Below are 20188 nucleotides of genomic sequence, written 5' to 3'. Positions count from 1 at the left end.
TTCTCTCTATAACATTAACTGGTTTGGTTAGAAGTGCCTGACACTGCCCACGCACTTAGTGAGCCTGAAATAAAGTCATCTTAGTTGTTACTTGTATAATAATATTTTTCTTCCAGTCTGTATCACAGGGCTGTGGTCAGTGATATTTCTATGATAATCTTGCATGAAAGGTTCAAAAGAGAGCCATAATATATGGTGAGTTGGATTTACTTCTGGATCTTTCACACACATTAAGAGCTTATCTACTTTTTGGTAGCCAAGCAATATTCCTGTTAAATGCTCTGTTAGGAATAGTTTTAGATCATTCTGTCATAATCTGCCATAGTTTAGGTTCTGTGTGGTTGCTTTAAGAAGGGTGGCCACTTTGTTTGAAAACTGGGTTGTAGGACAAGTTACCAGCAGGTTCCTGTCCTCTCTGCTGGGAAGAGCATCCAGTGCAATGACAGCCAGCAGAAGTCAGCTCTGGAGTGTAAGGAGAGAGGGAGGAGAGTATTTAGCTTGATAAAATTACATGCAGTAGAGCAATTGCTCTAATAGTTTAAATTGGAGAGGAAACCAGCTTTTTCAGGCTTGATTTTTTTTTTTAAGAAAGGCATTCAGCAAGAATTCTCAAGGGCTTTGTTTTGAAAGTTAACAAAATGCAGCCATGAAAGGATAAAGTTATTAATGTAGGTTTTCCAAGAAAAAGAAATAGGAGTGAAAAACATAGAAAAGTAATAAGATGCAGACTTTTGAAGCTTGAGATCGACAGTTAAAAGCAATCCGAATTTAATAGCATCAAAAAGGCATGATGAACAAAACTGTTAACATAAAATCAGTTGTTATAACTGAGAATAAATTACCCTTTTTTGCTGAAACTCAGTCAGCCTCTTGAATCTAGAGAAGTCCTGTGTTCAGGTTAGCTAGACATGATTATTTGCGATTATGTACACATGAGATTTAATGTACACATCATGATTTAATATTATATTGTTAGTGTTTTTACTTGCCTCTAAATGTAGATTTTTCAAAATCGAAGCAGAGGATGCTGTAAGGTTGTTCACTGGAGAGAGGACAGTGTGATGCTAACAGAAGGTGAAGCTGGCCTGACCAGTGACATAGACTGAAGTAAGGGGTTGCTGTCAGTAAACATAAATAAAATTGTTTTGAGGGTTAAACATATCATAATGACTCAGAGCTCAGAGAATACATGGCACTGGATAGGGTGTCACTTTTTTTTTCTTTTCTTGCTGTCAAGGGACCAAACATAATTTATCATCCAATTAGAGAAAGAGGGTCAATGACTGGCCAACTTTTTGAAGTCTAGTAAACCTAAAATTAGATCTCTAAGCTGTGTTTTGGCTTCCTAAGCATAGGCAACCACATATCATTTGTCTTTGTTTGGGTCAGGGTTTGTAATAGCAAATAAACCCTTTTAGCCATGTGTTCGCATGACTGAATGTATTTTACGTGAAGAAAAAAGACTAATATGAAATCTTTTTTTTATTCAAACTATGAACACCTTCTTATATTGTGAAAACTCAGTTTTCCTGTAGCTTCTTCATCTAGCAGGCTGTTGTTTTTTTCATGCTTTGTCTATGTTGTTGTGTGTCAGATGTCACTTTTAGAGCATGTTTTGCTAGTGGGGAAGGATGCTGTGGGACTGAAACATTTACCCTGCTCTTCTGTAGAAAATCATCTGACCTCAGAATTGTGTTTGCAATTGGATGTAAACACAAGTCAGAACCATCTAGTTCTGGGTGTTTCTGCCTTCCTCGGGATGTGGCAAAGAAGCAATTTAAACAGGATTGCTCAGTAATGTGGAAGTTCTCCAGTTTGTCTTTTGTCTTCACAGTGCCTAATGTAATTCTGAATTGCAACCAAGCTTGAGTTTTGTTGTCTTCCTACTTTGTATGGCTTTAAGACCCTGATGGGAGAAATTTTCTTCAAGGCCGCCATAGCGTCTGGAATGTAATGATACTGTTAAAACCAGCTGGCTGACATACCAACCATAGTTTCTTTAACTCTGCTTCAATTTTGAAGTGCACATTTGAGCAAGACCAACAATGAAACATGTGAGGGAGGAGGTCAGGGAGCATGGAAGGTCATCTCGACTTCCCTTAAAAGCATTTGCTTGTGTCCACACCAGTTGAATGTACTTTTCTGTCTGGTGCAGCAGTACCAAACGTGTTGATGTCAGTTATTACCATGTTCATACTGCTGTAGCTTGGTGTGCTTTAGATTACTACTTTCTGTTGTTCTCAAATGAAAAAAGCAAACCTTCACCTTCTTTGGAATTTTCACCTCCCTATACCTGCTGTAGGTCAAAACCAATGTCAAAAAAGGAGTAATAGATATTTATGGCACCATTCAAGCAAAAAATCTGTGTGGAAGAAGCATTGCTGTGATTTGTGCTGTGCGATAGGCCATGAGTGTTCCCTTCCTGCAGCCTGGCTGTGCGCTGCTAGGATCTCTGAGCTGAGCAGCTTCTCATTGCAAACTCCCGCCTCCAGGAAACACCTCCCAAACTGCAAACCAAAGGGGTCCCAACTGAATCCTCAGCCCCGCAACTGAGTTTGCAGGTGCTCCATGAAAAGAAGGGTTAAAATATCTTGTATTTGCGGTAGTCTACATGTGCATCTAGGCAGCGAAAAGACTGGTTGAGATGCTGTTAGGTTTTGGTTTAGTTTCTCTTCTGGTCATGTATTCTTGTACAGGAACACCTAGTGAATAAAAATATGAATTATTATAGTTACAATTCTGATGGTGTCTAGAGAAATGAAATTAATTTGTAGGTCCAGTTGCGTGCTTACCCCTTATAATTTTATTTCATTTTTCCAGTAGCATTACCTGCATTTTACAGACTTTACTAATCAAGTACAGAAAGACTAAGGTGCTATTTTCCATCAAGTGTGTGGGAACCTAATTACATTGAAGCTGTTGAGGTTGCTGCCTTGCAAAGCTGTTCCAAATGAAATTGTCTTGGCACATTTGGGGCCTCTTTACCAGCAGAATGCCAGAGCACTGTCCTGTGCCAGGTTCACTTACTTTTCAAAGAACTCCCTGAAAACATATTCTAGTGCGAAGTGTACCTGTCGACACATTCTAACATATCATCCATGGGAATTTCATGTTATAACAACTACCAAAAATAATAAATCTTCTCTTTTAGAATTCTTTAGTGAATTAAGATGAATATGGACAGGACATAAAGAAACAGACTGAACGTGCTTGGGGAAGAAATTATTTGCTCTTCTCAAATGGCAGAATCAGGTTCCTGACTTCACCCCGCTCTGGCCTTGGAGAGCCCGGCTGGAGTCAGGTAACCTGCACTGGCAGCTCACTATTTTGTTTACATATTTTCAGCATTTCATGACAGCAGTTCAGCAATGTGGTGTTTCTGGTATATCAGAGGAAGGTTTGTATAAACCCGTACCTATGCGAAGAGTTGCTTTATTCTAATGCTCCGTAGCAATACCACTGTTCCGCATTGGGGCATTCAGAACCGGCAGGCTGCACTTCTGTCATTCTCTCCATTGAAAATCTGCCCCAGGGCATTACCCTCCAGAACCACTATTAAAAGTAAACTTTGAAAAAAGAGCATGAAGTTATTCTGGATTGTCCAGTTTCTCTCTTCCCTACACACTTTCCACATCCTCTCCTGAACTGCACAACAATTAAATAAGTTGAAGTTGTGCTCCTCTAAAGCATGCTTCTGGAAATAGACTCCAGCACCACCCAGGAATATTGTCTCTGTGTTCTTGTTCAGTGACAGATCTCCTAGATAATAGTAGCAACGGAAATAATAAGTTGTCTTCATTGCTGAGATAAATTTCCTTATTAATGATAGACAGATTTGATGTTGTACCCAATTATATTGTGACAGGTTGCAGCTGCTGTTGTTCATACTCTTGAGCTGTTGCCACAGTTGAGGATGGCCTATGTTGAACCAGTGACAAGGCTGTTGTACAGCTGGCCAAAATACGGGGTGTTGCAAAAAGATGGGCCTCATTTCAAAGCAGTAGTGATTTCAGATTGGGTCCATCTTTTTGAAACATTCTGTATTTCTGGAAGGGAACAGACTATTTTAAAATTAAAGATAAATTGGGAAGTGTCAGCCTCTGAGTTCATCTTGTGTGCATTGTAAATGCTGCTGTTGATGATCCAGGTCACCTTCATTCAGTGATATACTAAACCCTGTGAATTTTGGTGAAGTCATTTGGCTGAAATGTGCACATCTGAGCTGTGAAATTTAGTTTCAAGTCTGAGATCAGCCGCAGACTCCCCGTGTGTGATGAAGTAAATGGCTTTCTCAGTGCTGTTATTCAGGTGTCACAGAGACATAGTGTTGTTGTGGGTTTTTTTGGTTGTGTTTGGTTGTTGTTGTTTTTGTGTGTGTTGTTTTTTTTCTAGCCTAGATTGAATGTTTTGGGAAACTGATGTTGTTTGATCCTTACGTGCTGAATGCAAATGCATTAGGAGGCACAGGAATGGTGTTGTCTTGGTCCATGACTTGACAAGCTCTATAGTTAAGAAGAAATCCGAAGTGTGTCTGACTGATTGTAAAATACCAGTGAGACATCCTTGTTTGTTTGTTTGTTTTTTCTTTCTCCATAGCTGAATGGGCCTCCACAGGACCTATGACAGCAGCCTTTAAGGTAGTCAGGAAATACTTTAGTGCTACCCTGTGATGCTGTAATGCAGACCCTGGAATGGGCAAAGCAAAGGTGCTCTGCAGTGAGCAGGGAAATGGGTAGGTGGGCTCTGGGCAGTGCTGTGGGTAACTGCATTGTAACTGGCTTAAATGTGCTAGGATAAGTATTTGTGCAGTTGTGTTTTTCCCTGCGGTACGCAACCTCTTCTCGGTCACAAGCCGTGTCAGTAGAGACTGTCTGCAGAAGCCTGTTTTTAAAGGATAAAAGAAACGCCATAAAGATGGGGACAGGAGCAGGTAAAGTGTGTGTTCATGGATACACATGAAGAGGGGGAAATAGATTACAAGGGATATTGTCATGAATAATTGTCCTGGAGCCTGAAGTATGTAAAAGGACAAGACAGGAATTCCTATGCTGTGTCACAGTATCACTGGGCTTTTTAAAAGCAAAAGTGGCTGCGTTCATTGCCATAATCAGCACTCATAAAATATTTTCTCCCTGAACTTTGCTGGCAGAATTTATGCCCCTAGAGAGAATTCGAGGGAGCAAACACAGCAACATTAGTACCATGCCTCTTTAGAAAGTCTGAACCGAGCACGATGTGTTTCTTGTGAAAAATGAAGAAAAAAAATCAAACAGAAACATGAAACCCACAAAGTTTTGTACAGGCAGCTCTCAGCGCTACAGAACAAACTCTTCTATTAGGGTATTTAAGGCAAGTCTGGGATTTTTGTAGCAGGAATTTCATTCTCTTGAGTCCTCTAGGGCTTGCTCATGATGATGAAATCAAGGAGGCAGAAATACGAACAAGTTAATGGATTTGACAAATGGCTCCAGTCTCAATTCCATTTCTGGTTGATTATTCCTAAAGGAATAAGTACATTTGTCCCATCCGTTCCTGCCTCTCTCCTGAGAAGTGTTTAGGGATACACACGAAAATGAAAACCAAAAAGGAATATTTCAGGCTGTCTGGCATTGTTTGAACCCTCTGAAATGAGAAGCCGCCTCTGCCATGGAGTGTTAGCTTTTAAGCACCAAGCGACAGCCTTAATTTTTCATTTCTCTGCCTTTGTAGGCTTAAGACAGACTCCAACCAGACATCTGTGTTAATGAAGCACTAAGTACATTATATAATTATAACGTTCTGAATATAATTGCTATGTACGCTGCATAATTTACGTTCCAACTGTTCTTGCATCTCTCATTCACCAAGCCAGTGAAGGATATCACAGTATGTTTGGGATTGGAAGGGACCTCAAAAGATCATCCAGTCCAATCCCCCTGCTGGAGCAGGAACGCCTAGGTGAGGTTGCACAGGAAGGTGTCCAGGCGGGCTTTGAATGTCTCCAGGGAAGGAGACTCCACAACCTCCCTGGGCAGCCTGTTCCAGTGCTCTGTCACCCTCACTGAGAAGAAGTTCTTTCTCAAATTTAAGTGGAACCTCTTGTGTTCCAGCTTGATCCCATTGCCCCTTGTCCTATCATTGTTTGCCACTGAGAAGAGCCTGACTCCATCCTCGTGGCACTCACCCTTTATATATTTATAAACATTAATAAGGTCACCCCTCAGTCTCCTCTTCTCCAAACTAAAGAGCCCCAGCTCCCTCAGCCTTTCTTCATAAGGGAGGTGCTCTACTCCCTTAATCATCTTTGTTGCCCTACACTGGACCCTCTCCAGCAGTTCCCTGTCCTTCTTGAACTGAGGGGCCCAGAACTGGACACAATATTCCAGATGGGGTCTCACCAGGGCAGAGTAGAGGGGAAGGAGGACCTCTCTCGATCTACTGACCACCCCCCTTGTAATACACCCAAGGATGCCATTGGCCTTCCTGGCCACAAAGACACAGTGCTGGCTCATGGTCATCCTGTTGTCCACCAGGACCCCCAGGTCCCTTTCCCCTACGCTGCTCTCTAATAGGTCATTCCCCAGCCTATACTGGAACCTGGGGTTGTTCCTGCCCAGATGCAGGACTCTACACTTGCCCTTGTTAAATTCCATCAGGTTATCCCCCGCCCAACTCTCCAACCTGTCCAAAACAATAACAGCTCAATGCTTCTCCAGTGTAGTCGTGGGGGATTGCACTTACTCAATTTGTTGTGATTTGTATAAAGAAATCCTGGCTAAAGATTAAGGTTATCCGTAAGATGAGTCTTTTCCTTGTGAGTCTGGATGTAATGCCCTGCGTATGGAAATACCTGATACTGAATGTGTGTTCTGGGACTGGAAACCCGCCACTTCTTGCAGAGTGAGATGTTGGACATACAATGCGTTGTGGCAAGGGAGGACCGGGCTGCCCTTGGGGGTAAAAAAGGAGCTCACTGTCTTGTGTTGTCTGTTTGTGAAGTGGTTGGACATCAACAGAGACTCTTCAATTTGAGGAGACAAGGCTCGATAAGGTGTTATTTTTTGGTGGTAGGATATTGCAGACCTGTGAGGCTTTACACATGCCAGGCAAGGGTGGCTGTTTGTACTGTTCTCAGAAGTTCCTCCTGTGGCCTCCTGGCCATACAGCTTACTAGAACTTTCACATTTATTTCTGCTCCATCATGGAAATGCAATGAAATATTTTTGATTTTTTTTTTCAGAAGTATGGTTCTGTCAAATATTCATTGATAAAACCTGAGCCTTTTCTGACTAAGGAATACTTGATAGGATATTGGGTTCACATGTGGTACTTAGTTTTCATGTTTTTCCTTCCAATTATTATAAGAAGGGTGAAGCATGGATTTGAGCTGGTGCTCCTTGCCTCCAAATCCCTGAGATGCTACAGGTATTGCTTACCTCTGCCCCCATTCTGATAGCAAATTGCCAAAACAAAATGCAGCTTTCATGAAGCAATAATTTTAGCCAAAATGTGTTTAACTGTAGTCCTATTCTTTCTTTACAGCTTGCTAGTTTTTCATCTCACTGTTACCACCAGGTGCATTGTATGCTTAAATAAAGCAAACTGAAGCTCATGACTGTATCTATAGGCTCAGTTCTCCAGCTGTCTGGAGAACAGGATTAAAACAGGATATACGTGGCCTGTTTGCAAGGCGGATTCTGTGTCTTTTCCTTTTCTTTCCCTCTGCCAAAATGAAGTTTGATAAATCCCTCCTGTAATCTAGTAGTGGGAAAATAAATAGCAAGCAGTAACCCTCAGCTTAGAGCTTCTGGCAGAAGAGGTTTAGGGTGGTAATAAAGTGTTCTTGCTGCTTGGAATTACAGATGTACTCAGGTGGATCCTGAGGTCCTTTAGTGTCCAAACAAAAGTAGTCAACTCCTCTTCCCATTCACATTCTTGGAGCTTTTCCTGCAGAGATATTGCTCCAAGACTTGTCAGCAGCAGCTCTCCATCAGTCCTATCAAACACAATTTCTGAATGCTGCTAGCAGAGTAATTTTCCTTGACAGTTGTTCTTGCCACTACAGCACTTCCCCAGTTGTCCGCCAGCTCACATTCCTCATCCCATTTTATTATGTACTTTACACATCATTACATCCAGGTCTGCACTAGTGTGGAAAGGTAAAGTAAAAGAATTCTGAGATGCCATTAGGTACAAGAAGGTTCATCAGAACATGCGTATTTGTTTAAAAATGGGTGCAGTTTATTCTAATACTTTGCATGAAAGTGCTTGATTTCACCGAATCTGTGCGAATACTGGGGTCCTCATTGAGCGATGAGAGCAGTTAAGTGAATGAGACTCATCCTGAATGGAGTGGACTGACCGTGTTTATGTGTGAACTGATGTTTCTATGAAGACCGAATGTTCTTACTCATTATTACTTGAGGGAGCAGTGCTTGAACTGGGAGAATGGTGAGTGTCCATCAGTTTCATTTGAAGGCATTAACATCAGTGCTTTTTGTGCTTTAACCTAGCTTTTCTTTTTTTCAAACCCATCAGTTTTTGAGTTTCGCTTTTTTAAGATCTCAGGAAAACTTGATAATTGCAGTGTGTTTGTGTCCAAACAAGGCAATTTTGCATTAATTCTGTGAGAAATCTTTATCCTATATTGATTTTAGTAAAGAGTAGTTGAAATTCAGAGTTTCTGATGAAATCTCAAGCCATACAAGTTGCACGTAACTTCAGACTAACAAGTATTTAGCTATCCTCACTATTCAACCTAAGGAGTTAATATAGATTTAAATCTATGTACCCACTATACTTTGCTTGAGTATTACAAATTTAAATCAAACCTAAGAAGCTACAGATATTTAATTATAATAAATATGCCAAGTGATCCCTCATGAAAAGAGATATATTTCTGTTTAAGGGTGATTTTTGTCTGCTTTTCGGAGTCAATTCGGACAAGTGTCTGTTGCACTGCATTGCACAGCACTGGTTGTTGCAGCAAATGAACACAGACACCTTTATGCCAAGTAGTGTACAAGTGTCTGTAGGCAGACTGTGCAAAATAAATGTTCCTTCTTGTTTTGCACTGTTAAATGGCAAAAATTGGATCCCTCAAATCCCCCCAGTACTTCAGCTGCAGATCATCCTTTTCCCTTAGTTTTTATAAGGTAGAAGTAGCTCTCTTAGCATGTCCTCTGTAGACCGAATGCAAACACACAGTAATAGCTTATGATTTAATGGCCTCGTTTGTATGTCTGTGATTTTAGATTAGACATTTCTAAGGTACAACACAAATACAATGATGTTGTCCCTTCCAAATGTGATGAGCAAAAGGATCCTCTGAACAATCACTGGTTCATTCCACATTCTTGCCTTATGTAGAATTGGTATCACTCAAATCCTGCTTAACTGTAGACCACCTTTCTTTCTTAATTTTGATAAGATATCTCTCAGCTTGATTTATTTTTTCACAAGACAGTAGAGAAGGAGGGAACATAACTCTGTGGAGATGGTGCCTTCTCTAAGTTCAAACAGTGATGAAGAAAGATGAAGCTCACACAAAGAAGAACAAAGCAGGGTCCCCTACTTGACTATTGAAGAGTCAGTAGCAATTGTCTCATCTTGAAAGGTTCCCACTGCTGACATAAGGCTGCAACCTGCAGGGTTACTGTTATCTGACCTCCAAGTGTTTCCCTCTTCGGAGATACGGGAGAAATTTTACAGCTGGTCTGAAATATCTTACTTTAGGAGCCACAGTGAGGAAAATTTTATGGGCAAATGGCAGCTGCATGTCTTTTAAACTTTAATGTGGCCACTTCACTACTTGGTGCAATAGGAAATTCTTTGTCCGTGAGACAAAAGAGCAGGGCAGTGAGAAAGCCACACATAACCTATTTTTTACATTTACAGCTAAATTATAAAGTGCAGTGGAGAAATATGAGTAAACCATTCTCTCATTTGAAAATTGGTTATGGAGGCCAGTTTTACATTTCCAAAAGGTTATCAATCCTTTGAGTTCTTTTCTGAGAGCTTATTCTTAAGGGAAACACTTTAATGGTGTGTGTCCTTTCAGAACATCCAGTGGTGTGTTGCAGACTTGAATGCCTTAAGCATTACCCAGTGCAGGAGTGGTAATTTGAACCTTTTGAGACAGATCTTCCTCATTTAAACATGAACTGTTTTTTAGAGATTGTAACATCTGTCTTCCCTTCTTGCAAGACATTTGCTGGTTCTGCTAAATTTCGGGCACAGCAGGAGGCTGCCTTGTTATGCTCTGGTGACTGTAACAGATTAATTCTGACAATCCTCACTATTGTACCAAGAACAAGCTTGTATGGTTAGCAGTGTTGCTTGGGGGTTGCAGGATCAAGCTTTGTATATGAATGGCTTTCTTGGGAAGCTGTGATTACATGTAAACTTTAAGAAAATATTCGTTATCTTCTTGTCCTTGCAGTGGCCAGTTTGCTATAGTGAAGAAATGCCGAGAAAAAAGCACCGGTATGGAGTATGCTGCAAAATTCATTAAAAAATGTCAGAGTCGGGCCAGCCGTCGTGGAGTGAGGCGTGAGGAGATCGAACGGGAGGTTGCTATTCTGCAGCAGATTCTGCATACCAACATCATCAAGTTGCATGACATCTACGAGAACAAGACAGATGTGGTCCTCATCCTGGAGCTGTGAGTAAGGGGCTTCCTGAACTCTGCGGTACAGTGAGGGAAATAGGAAGCGGAAAGGGCTGCGGAGGCTGCCAGGACATTGAGCCGCTGTTAGAATGGAGCTGTTGTGTTCTCACAGATCTTGGCAGCAGAACTGAATGAGGTTGCTGGTAAACAGGCCCCCCAGTTCATCCATGCGCCCTGGGGATGCAGGTGCACCTCAGCATCAGCTGAGGCCATTGTTAGTGAGCCAGGGAGTGTTCTCAACTTGAAAACAGTCTGCTAACAGAGGGATTACCTCATGTCTGCCTGGTGCTGCCCTGACATGGACCTTGGAGGCAGCACAAATGGCCACTGAATGCTCATTTCTTTATTCTTTCTGCTTTCATCTTTTCCAATGCATGTGAAGCCATCAAGTCCTCTGCAAAATTTGCAGCCATTCTTACTACTCCTGTATTTTCCTCATTTAGAGGAGACTAGGGGAAAAGAGGGCAGGAGGGCAAGGGGAGGGTTTGTTTTGATCCCCAGACTTTGGCTATGGAGGATGAATAGCAGCAGAGTGCTGTTTCCCCATGTGATGGGGGAAACTCTTCCGTTTAGGTCCTGCTGTACCCTCACCCCTGTGCCGTGACCCATTGGAAGGCCAGGCTGTTGGTTTAGGGTGAATATCAGACACATTTGGCTCTGTAATGCAAACTGGTTTATACTGTTTAAGAAGAGATTTAAAGCCAGCAAGCAGTGACTTCTCTGTCCAGGCTGAGGGGACAACAGCTCATTCTGCACAACACATGCTTGTCCCTGCCTGGAAAGAATGGGTGCACAGCCCAGGGAAACTGGAGGAATCATCTTAACAAAGCCTTGGCCAAGAAGCTTTGCTTAGTTGGAACATGCGTTTGCATTTTGGGGAGTCACCTTTGGTGCTTTTGTGTGTATTTAATTTTATTGAGTGAAAGAAAGTTGGAGAACCTGGCTAAGAGGTGTTACTATATAGAGAAATGCCAGATGATTGGAATTTAAAGCAGTATCAAAATTGCCAGTCTCTGCTATAGCTCTTAAGTTGCCTGTGTGAATTCTGTTTGGCCATTTGTTTCGTCAGCCTAGAAATACTCTATTTCTTATACCCTATTGCCCTTCTTGTGTGTTTGATGTAACTGAGGTGAAACATTGGAGACAGATGCAGACCACAGGCTAATAATGTAATCTCTTATAAGACAACTTGTTTGAATGTGTTCTGCCTCTTTCTGCTGCCTGGCTCGAGATCCTTAAAGGCCGCCATTTGGACAGACATGCCCGACTGTGTTTTGGAAAGCTGTCATATCATTTTACCAGTATTTCAAAGTCATTGTGTTTTGGCGATTGCATGCAGGGGTTGGTTATGTGACATTAATCTGAAATGCATGCGGAGGTTAAAGTTTACACAGTCACTTCCATGCTAACTCTAATGTATGTGTGATGGAATTTCTTCACTCTTGTAAAATGTAGTACAATATAGAAGGACCCTAACAAATGAAGAGGAACAGGAGGTTGATTTTTTTTATTTTTTCTTTCAAGTACCACCTCTGTCCAGCCTGGCTGGGAGAGCTTTTCTCCATAAACAGTGTTTTTGCCTCCTGGCCTTGCAACCCAGTATGAGTCAAAATGACACTGGAAGAGTTATTCCTGTTTACGTGGCTTCAGCTTATATGGGAGAGGCTGAAGTAGGTGTTTTATAAGAAGGAACAAGTGATATCCCAAAATAACAAAGAGTTGCTCTTTCTGAGCTAGAGCAGGGCACACAGACCAGCTGCAGCTGGTTTTAGGCTTACCAATGTGCAATACCAAGGGAAGATTATTAGAGTAACTGATCTGTCAGACTGAGTATGCTGAGGTATTAGATGCTACAGGAAATTGTCATCACTTTAGTTAGGTCATGTAATTCATTTCAGCTTCCTGTGCTCGCCAGGGATTCAGATTCTTCACTGGGAAGTCAGGAGGGGAAGTAAGTTGCCTGCTGCTGTTTGGCTTTCTGTTCTCAGTGCTATTTGCCAACCATTCTGGTGCATATGAGATTTGACCTGTAGCAGCTGCAAGGTCACAGCAAGATCACTTGCGCCTCTGCATTACAGCTGAATGCTGTCAAACATTTGGATGTCCCCAAATTTAAGTGTTACTGTCGATATGTTAGTTTGAGAGTCATTTTAAGCAAACTTTGCAGTTGGGTAATGTCAATTATTGGTTAAAAATCATCTGCCATGATAAAATTCTTTCACTTTTTCAAGAAACGAAACAGAGGAGGCCCCAGGTGACTGCGTCTCTTTATGCCCAAACTTATACTGGGATAATGAGTTTCGATGAAACTTGGCACTTGACTTGTTGCCATCCTGGGTGTTTCGTGGCTGAGGATCAAGCCTGTAATAGAAGTAACTGCACACAGATGACCTATGTCCAAAGAATCTCCTTGTGTACATTCATAGTGTGTGCTGTTGGTCTACCTTAAGGAGTTCAAAAGGAAGTAAATTCTTTGTACATGTACAGATTTGTATCTGTGTATTTGTGTGGCTCAGCATTCCACATCTCTGAGAACGCAGGGAAACCTCAACATTGTCACATAATGGAGAGAGTAGAGTTGTGTGCTTGTACTCATGGGAGCCAGGAGTGGAAATAGTTCTAATAAATGCAGCTTTGCTGGTCAGAATGTATGGCCTAAGGAGAAGAAATCTGTCATGTAGGGAGGGAAGGCATACATCAATTTAGGCTTTTGGGGGCTGTCCCCTGCTCTCTTGTGGAATCAATATCATCTAGGTTACAAAGCTCAGAGTCTTAGAGGAGCTGTGTGCAAGATGACATATCCTTCAGCTGTCAATTCATGGTACTAAAGGAAAGCTGTAAACAAGGAGACAGCCTGAGATCTCCTACTTACTACCATTTTTAAGGAAGGAGTAAATGGTTCAGTTTTTCTGTATGTATGAAGCATGAAATACAGAGGCACTATGGCTTGAGTTATGTGGACCATGTGTTCCATAGGGCAGCTGCCTCAGTCTTGTGCATGGAATCCAGGCAGTGCGGCTTTGATCCCCAAGTGAGCCGCAATCACTGCGAGCTTTCCCGGGGAGCCGGCAGTGAGGCTGGGGAGTGTTCCTGGAGATCGATGTGACTGCTGGCAGATGGCATATGAGTGATGATAGGCATCTGTCAATTTTTAAGTATATATCTATGGCCAAATGTTGGTCTCTCTAACCATGCACTGGAAGATGGGAAAGGAGCTTACTTTTTCTGACTGGCAGCTACTTGGTGCTAAAATCACCTCCCATTTCATTACCGTCTGCTTTTTCCTGTCCTCATGTGGCCTAATGCATTTTGTGTGTCCTATTGTCAGGCTGTAGCTTATTGCACTTTTAAAAGGCTGGGTGCAACAGAGTTTTGACCTGATTAAGGCCACTGCATTTGAGTGCTGTATACACATTGAGAATGATAATAATTGCTAATAAAGATAATTTAGTTATCTCTATAAACAGATCTCTCCTCCTGACGCTCTGATATCAGAGCCTCATACTCCCTGCAGTTTATCAAAATATGTGTTACTGCACCTGGCCCATTAATTAAGCTACAGTGGACTTCAGTTTCAAAAGCATGTCCTCAGTATTCTTGATTAATTGAAGAAGGTACCCTGGTGTTTAACAGAAGCTTTGGCTACCATGTTGACCCTCTCCCAGACTCACTGTGCTGGCGCAGACAAGACCTGGTTCTGCAGGCTCTGTTTCTTCTGTTCGGGAGCAGGAAAGCGCTGCCAGCTGTGCTGCTGTTACGTGCAGGGTGGCAGGTACGCAGTTTGCCCTTCCCTGTGCACGTTGTGGAGGGACATGCTCTGCTCAGGTTTTTGTGACCTTGCTCTGCTGTCTCTTGGGCCCTGCCTTGAGCCTGCTGTGCCCGAACAAAAGCAGCCTCAGGGCAGGTTCGGTTGATACGTCAGTCTCCTCTACTGGAAAGTGTCAAGGTTGTGTACACAAAATAAACAGCTGTTCCCAAGCAGCAAGAAAGCATTTTCATTTGCCTTTTATTGGACTTTGAAGGAAGAGCAAAGGTATCCATTGTTTGCTTCTTTGCCATGGAAGTAAGGTGACCTCGTAAAAGTGAAAGAAATGGAACCAGACAGGAATTTTTCTGTAACCTAAGGTCCTTTGAGAAAGGAGCATTTGCTCTTTTACAGGTGGTACCGATTTAGAAAACACACCTCCCTGAGTGTTCAAATGTAACTTGCAGTGCAGTTATGAGTGTTTTACTGCAAAGGAGTTAGTGCTGATCTGCCTTTTTTCTGGGATCCCGTGGTGGCTGGCTTTGGGGATTGCGCAGTCTCTTCTGCCTGAGAGTTTCTCTGAGGTCAGATGCATAACTTGGGTAAGAATGATCCTGCCCTGAGCTGCTCATCACTCTCTTCATACAATTTACTCAAACCCATTTTTCAAACCTGAGTCTTTGTTAACAAGAAATCATTGCTGCTTTTCTACTGAATTTTCCTTTAGATTTCTCTTAAGATGTTTGCAGCTTAGGCTGGTCTTAGGCTATACCATGAAAGGCTGGAGATTAATGTACCGTTTGTAATGTATGCCCATCTCTGACCTTCAGAAAACAAAACGCTCATGTAGTAGATGTAAGAGGGAGAGTCTTTTGCTGAGAAAGTAACAGACATACTTCAGTCTCCCTGAATCTTTTGTTGTTGTTGTTATTTCCTTTTTCATTTTTATGTTGTATTCTGTACCGTGGAAGTTCCCCCTGATTCAAGGTTAGCGTGGACTAGAAAGAAGAGGGGAAAATACAGCAAGGAGCTAGCAAGTCAGTCTTCTGTGGTCCTCATTCTTGCAGGCTGTAGTTTCTTCAGCGGTGCCTTAGGTGTAGCTGGTTGCCAGCGATGTTGCCGAAGTTGCCTTGGGGCAAAATCCCTGGTGCATCCCAAGCAGCTACCCCAGCTATTTGAAGTGAGCGCTCTTGGGGGCAGCAAGAGAGAAAAGGAATTAAATATCTCCGGTCTGGGCAGCTAAACAATATTCTGACATTCCTTTGTGTAGCGAAGGAGATTCCTCAAAAGAAAGTTTTCAGGCTCGTCTGACATCCTTAGCGCAATCCAGGGAACAAGCAGGTTTTACAGGGTAAAAGAGGAAGAGAAAGTGGCGTGCCTACATGCTTAAATTCCAGCAAAGTAGGAGAAAGTGTCCCTGTACAGCTGGTTCCTGGGGACTGGGCCATAGTGCTGGCCAGGGGTGGTTGCTTAAGCACCCTTTGAATGGAAGTCATTAAGGAAATGGGACAAAAGTGACTTGCCTGCGGTCTGTAAACAGATTTCACTAAAACACCACCAGATTTTACTTACAGTTTTCTCTACTGGCTTGTCACATTATTGCAGTCAGCTGTAATAATTTTTAAACTAACGAAGCAAGGCCCCCTAAACCTACTAGAATATGAAAAACAGATGATGTTCCGTGGCTCCTGAAATGCACAGGGTAAAAGAAAATAACTGTCCAGCAAGGCTGATGGTAGTGCTGAGACCCTCGGAATGTGTCACCTAGACAGAAAACCAGAGGCCAAATTAGAGTCTCATAGGCCGAGTAACTGAGATTAATAGGAAGGAGAAGGCGGCAGCCAGAGACAGCGGTTGCAACATAGTCCTGGGTCATCTAAGTTTATTCTTGTTTGCCAGCCATTTAGTTTTAACAATGAAAGCATCAAATGACTCCTGTGCAGGTGAAGCGAGGTGACTTCTGCCCGGCTGAAGTGTCCTGCCTCACGTTGCTTAGAAAATTCCTGACTATGTGGGAGCTGTGAAAAAATATCCTATAATCAATGCTCAAGTCAAGAGGCCCCCCGTATATCTCTGCTTTTGGAACACCAGGGTTTGCTGTCACCCTCAGCAACATCAGAAGCTGAGAAATAAACCCAGTGTCTTTGTGGCTTTTGACATGTTTGCAGTTGACTCCTCTCGGCAGTTTTTGTAGCTGTTCACAGTCGTTTGAAAGAGGCAGAGAAGGAATCACGATGTTGTCACCACCAGTGCTGTGTAGGAGCCCAAGCTCCAAGGGGTGGTTGCATGAAAGAACATCCTATTACATAATACATAGAAGAACAGCACTGGAGCTCTCAACGCAAGGCACAAAAATGAAAATATAAATCTTATGTACTAAATATGCATGGAATGTATTTCAGTTTTGATGTGAGAACTAATAGCACTTCCTCGATCTGGCGAGACAGCTTTAGGTACCTTCCAAGCTGCTGCAATCTGCTTTCTTCTGAAATTCAACACAAAATAAGTGTTTTCCTATCAGCTAAGTCAGGCAAGAATCTGTATTAGGACAATGTAATGACTGTTCTGGAAAGAAGAGAGTTTCTGTTGGCAGATCTTACTGCCTCATGTTTCTGATGGTAAGTGATAAGAGGAGTAATTCTTTAACAGTTGTTGACTCTTACAGCTTATTTCCTCTGTATCATCCAAATGAAAATGTTCAACAATAGCAGTTAAAGTGGTTAACATTGAAGTCTGCCTGTTGAAATATGTACATCTTAGATTCATCAGTGTACCATTTCTTGGTCCTTTATCGTCCTTGATGAATCAAACCTTGCAGCATCAGTGAATTAGGGAAAGCTAGTCCTTCATTTACAGGGGAGAGAGCTGAAGCCCAAGGGAAATTTTGGCACACCTGGGTGCAGAACACAATGCTCTAGATTGTCAAGAGTGGCTTTTCCTGACTGTATGGAGGTTTTTTGCCGCTTCAGTTTTCTGTGCTTATTCTATGTCTTACAACGCAGTAGATAACAGGATGTTTTCTGGTCTGCTTTGCAGGGTTTCTGGAGGAGAACTTTTTGACTTCCTGGCACAGAAGGAGTCTTTGAGTGAAGAGGAAGCAACCAGATTCATCAAGCAGATTTTGGATGGTGTGAATTACCTGCACTCGAAGAAGATCGCTCACTTTGATTTAAAGGTAAAGGTGCTGATTTAAGACTGTTATTGGTTTTTAATGACAGACTGTACCTTCTACAATTTGTTAGATATCTGTATTTGATAACATGACTAAAATTTAGGTCTAAGACATTTGAAATGTACTTCACAGCTGGGTGCTCCAAGGCCTTTGGTAACTTTTAGATGGGCTTCTATTTACTGTCTGAGAAAAAAAACCTGTGAGTCTTCATCCTTCAGCTGTTTGCATTTGTGGTATCCTCCAAAGCATGCTGTTTTAAAGTAATAATAATGAAGAAATTGTAATGACGTACAGAAGAAATGCATTTTTGGGAAGAGGAGGGCCAGGTCCAGTTACAAACAACTGCTGGTGCTTTCATTCCCCACTGTGTTTAGAATTTCGTGAGGAGTCTGTTATCTGGTACAGTTTGGTTAACAGAAAGACTTGTTGCTTTATTAGCTAATTAGGCCTTGCAAGCACATCACGCAGAGCTCTCTTCCTACCACAGCAGGTGACCTCAATAGCCTTGGTCCTTGACTTTGCTCTCAGTGCAGCTGGCCTAGGCAATACACAAGAGACTGTCTCTCTTCTTTTGAGGAGATATGTGAATGTGCACTTGATTGTGAAATTACTACATAAATCCAGAAGCCAAAGCCTGAAAGTTTCCACTGTGCATTAGAAAACAGTGTAATATCCAGTGGCATGAAATTATTGTGACAATATAGGTGCAGCTTTTTCTATAGTGATCGCTAGCTACTAGTTTCGATCTTTAATACCAGTGATGTCAGGTGGTCAGTGAAAATGTTAGAAGAATTGCAAGCTACAAATCAGAAAGGATAAGTAAAGAATCATTTCACTGACAGTGAATATCAAATTACCTAAAACATATTCACAGAATAACTGTCCTAAATTTTATACGACTGGGTTCAGAGTTTTGCTAGGGTTAACTAAGACATGTATTTTTAAGCAGTGATCTGATTAGATACAGGATGATTCATAATTATCTCATCACTTGACAGGGCTCCATCAACTGTAGTGAAGCTACAGTGACTTACACTTACATAAGGAATAAAATAGTGACTGTGACTTTTTGCCATTTCAGTCTGTTCTGTCTGCTTTAATCCACATTGTGTATCTGGGGTGAACACATATGTCTTAGATCCATGGAAGAAAACCAGACTTGTTAACCTGAGGCTAAAATCTCCTTGGTCCAATGGCTATGACCATAAATTATTCAGCTGCTCTCTTTCCCGGTGCAGCTCTGATGAGAGCACGTGTGAGCAGGAGCTGCTGGGAAAAGGCCAGGCAGCTGCCATCAGGGAATCAAACTGTCTCACTCTTGCTCTTGAGCTTATGATTAAGTTATGACAAATTACTGCATTAAAGCTCTCCATGGGAGATAAATTGAAGCTATAGTTTACTCTGAAATCTGTGAAATAGGGCCACGGTAGGGAGTAAATAATGCTGAGAAGTTTAGTTGGAGATGTAAGTTGATGAAATGTCCTTCCTATCTGTTATCTTGTTTTCATCCTGGCAATAGCCATCATTAAGAAAATAAGCTTGGGTGTGTTAACAGGAAGATAGAGAAAGGCAGATTTTTGCATAACATAAAATTAGAGGAATGAAAGTATTACTGTTCTTAGATTTACTCTGCTTTTTTTAAATTCTGGTCCATTCAATGATGTGAATTTCACAGTTTTCATCCCTTTCTCAAAAGAATGAGTTGTAAATGGTTATGCACAGGTGTGTTTCTTGTTCTCCGGTGTTTATATGTGAAGAAAAGAGACCACTTGGGAACTCTGTTACTTTCCCAAGATACTTTTATTATAATAACGAAGATTTATCTCATGTTATTTTTAGCCTGAAAACATTATGCTTCTAGACAAGAACATCCCTATTCCACACATAAAACTCATTGACTTTGGTCTGGCTCACAAAATAGAGGATGGAGTTGAATTTAAAAACATTTTTGGAACTCCAGAATTTGTAGGTGAGTGACCAGCCCTGTTCTTTTGTCTTGTATTTCAAGTTCCATGAGGGACTTTTCGAAGTTAAGAAGGGAGGGAAAGAGGTAGTTTCAATATCATTTATATCAAGGTGACCTAAATCTAGAGGATTATTTTTCTAGAATAGCCAAAATATGCTTTCTGTAAATCACATGTGCTACTCCTGTGAGAGAAGGTTGCTTCCAAATAAGTATTTAGAGGTGTAAATTCAGGATTGAGGTTGTGAAACCCTGCAAATACAAATTCTAATAATTTTGTTACTTATTCCTTGGAGCACGTAAGGTCTCTGCATTGTAGTGCACAGGTACACAATTGTGTTGGTATTTCTGACACTGCATTCTACATAAAACCGCCTCACGCTGTGCACCTCTTGAGTACAAAGCCCTCACCTTCCCCTACATTTTTCTGCCTGATTATTGTTACTCACTGATCATAATTCTTGCTTGGATTTCAGGTTAATCCTTCTACTTGTTTCAATTAGAGGTTTTGGGGTTGATTTTTGGAGATTGCAGAGGCAGGGAAAGAACTGTAATTTATATTCCAGTTAAATACAACTGTTACAGACATCTTTGTTCATCTCATGACCTCACCTTGGTCTTTTCTCTTGCATGCAGTCTCCTATGGGGATGTTTTCCAAG

The 20188-nt window shown here is 41.7% G+C and overlaps 2 protein-coding genes across 8 annotated transcripts in view; one reads left to right on the top strand and one right to left on the bottom strand.

Moving 5' to 3' along the window:
• LOC136106993 (enhancer of mRNA-decapping protein 3) overlaps positions 1–20188 on the bottom strand; it is a 361619-nt gene that overhangs the window by 169423 nt on the left and 172008 nt on the right. The gene's annotated exons all lie outside the window — the stretch shown is intronic.
• The window catches only part of DAPK2 (death associated protein kinase 2), a 49085-nt gene that overhangs the window by 14456 nt on the left and 14441 nt on the right, over positions 1–20188 (top strand). For all 7 annotated transcript variants that reach the window (XM_071813764.1, XM_065847231.2, XM_065847232.2 and 4 more), the window contains 3 exons: positions 10421–10642; positions 17430–17568; positions 19405–19534. In XM_071813764.1, the coding sequence (XP_071669865.1) occupies positions 10421–10642; positions 17430–17568; positions 19405–19534 (491 nt within the window). The remainder of the gene's footprint in view (positions 1–10420; positions 10643–17429; positions 17569–19404; positions 19535–20188) is intronic.

The sequence above is a fragment of the Patagioenas fasciata genome, chromosome 12, assembly GCF_037038585.1.
Source record: "Patagioenas fasciata isolate bPatFas1 chromosome 12, bPatFas1.hap1, whole genome shotgun sequence".
NCBI lineage: Eukaryota > Metazoa > Chordata > Aves > Columbiformes > Columbidae > Patagioenas > Patagioenas fasciata.
The sequence above is the reverse complement of the archived record's forward strand: the minus strand, read 5'-3'. Positions and strand labels throughout refer to the sequence as shown.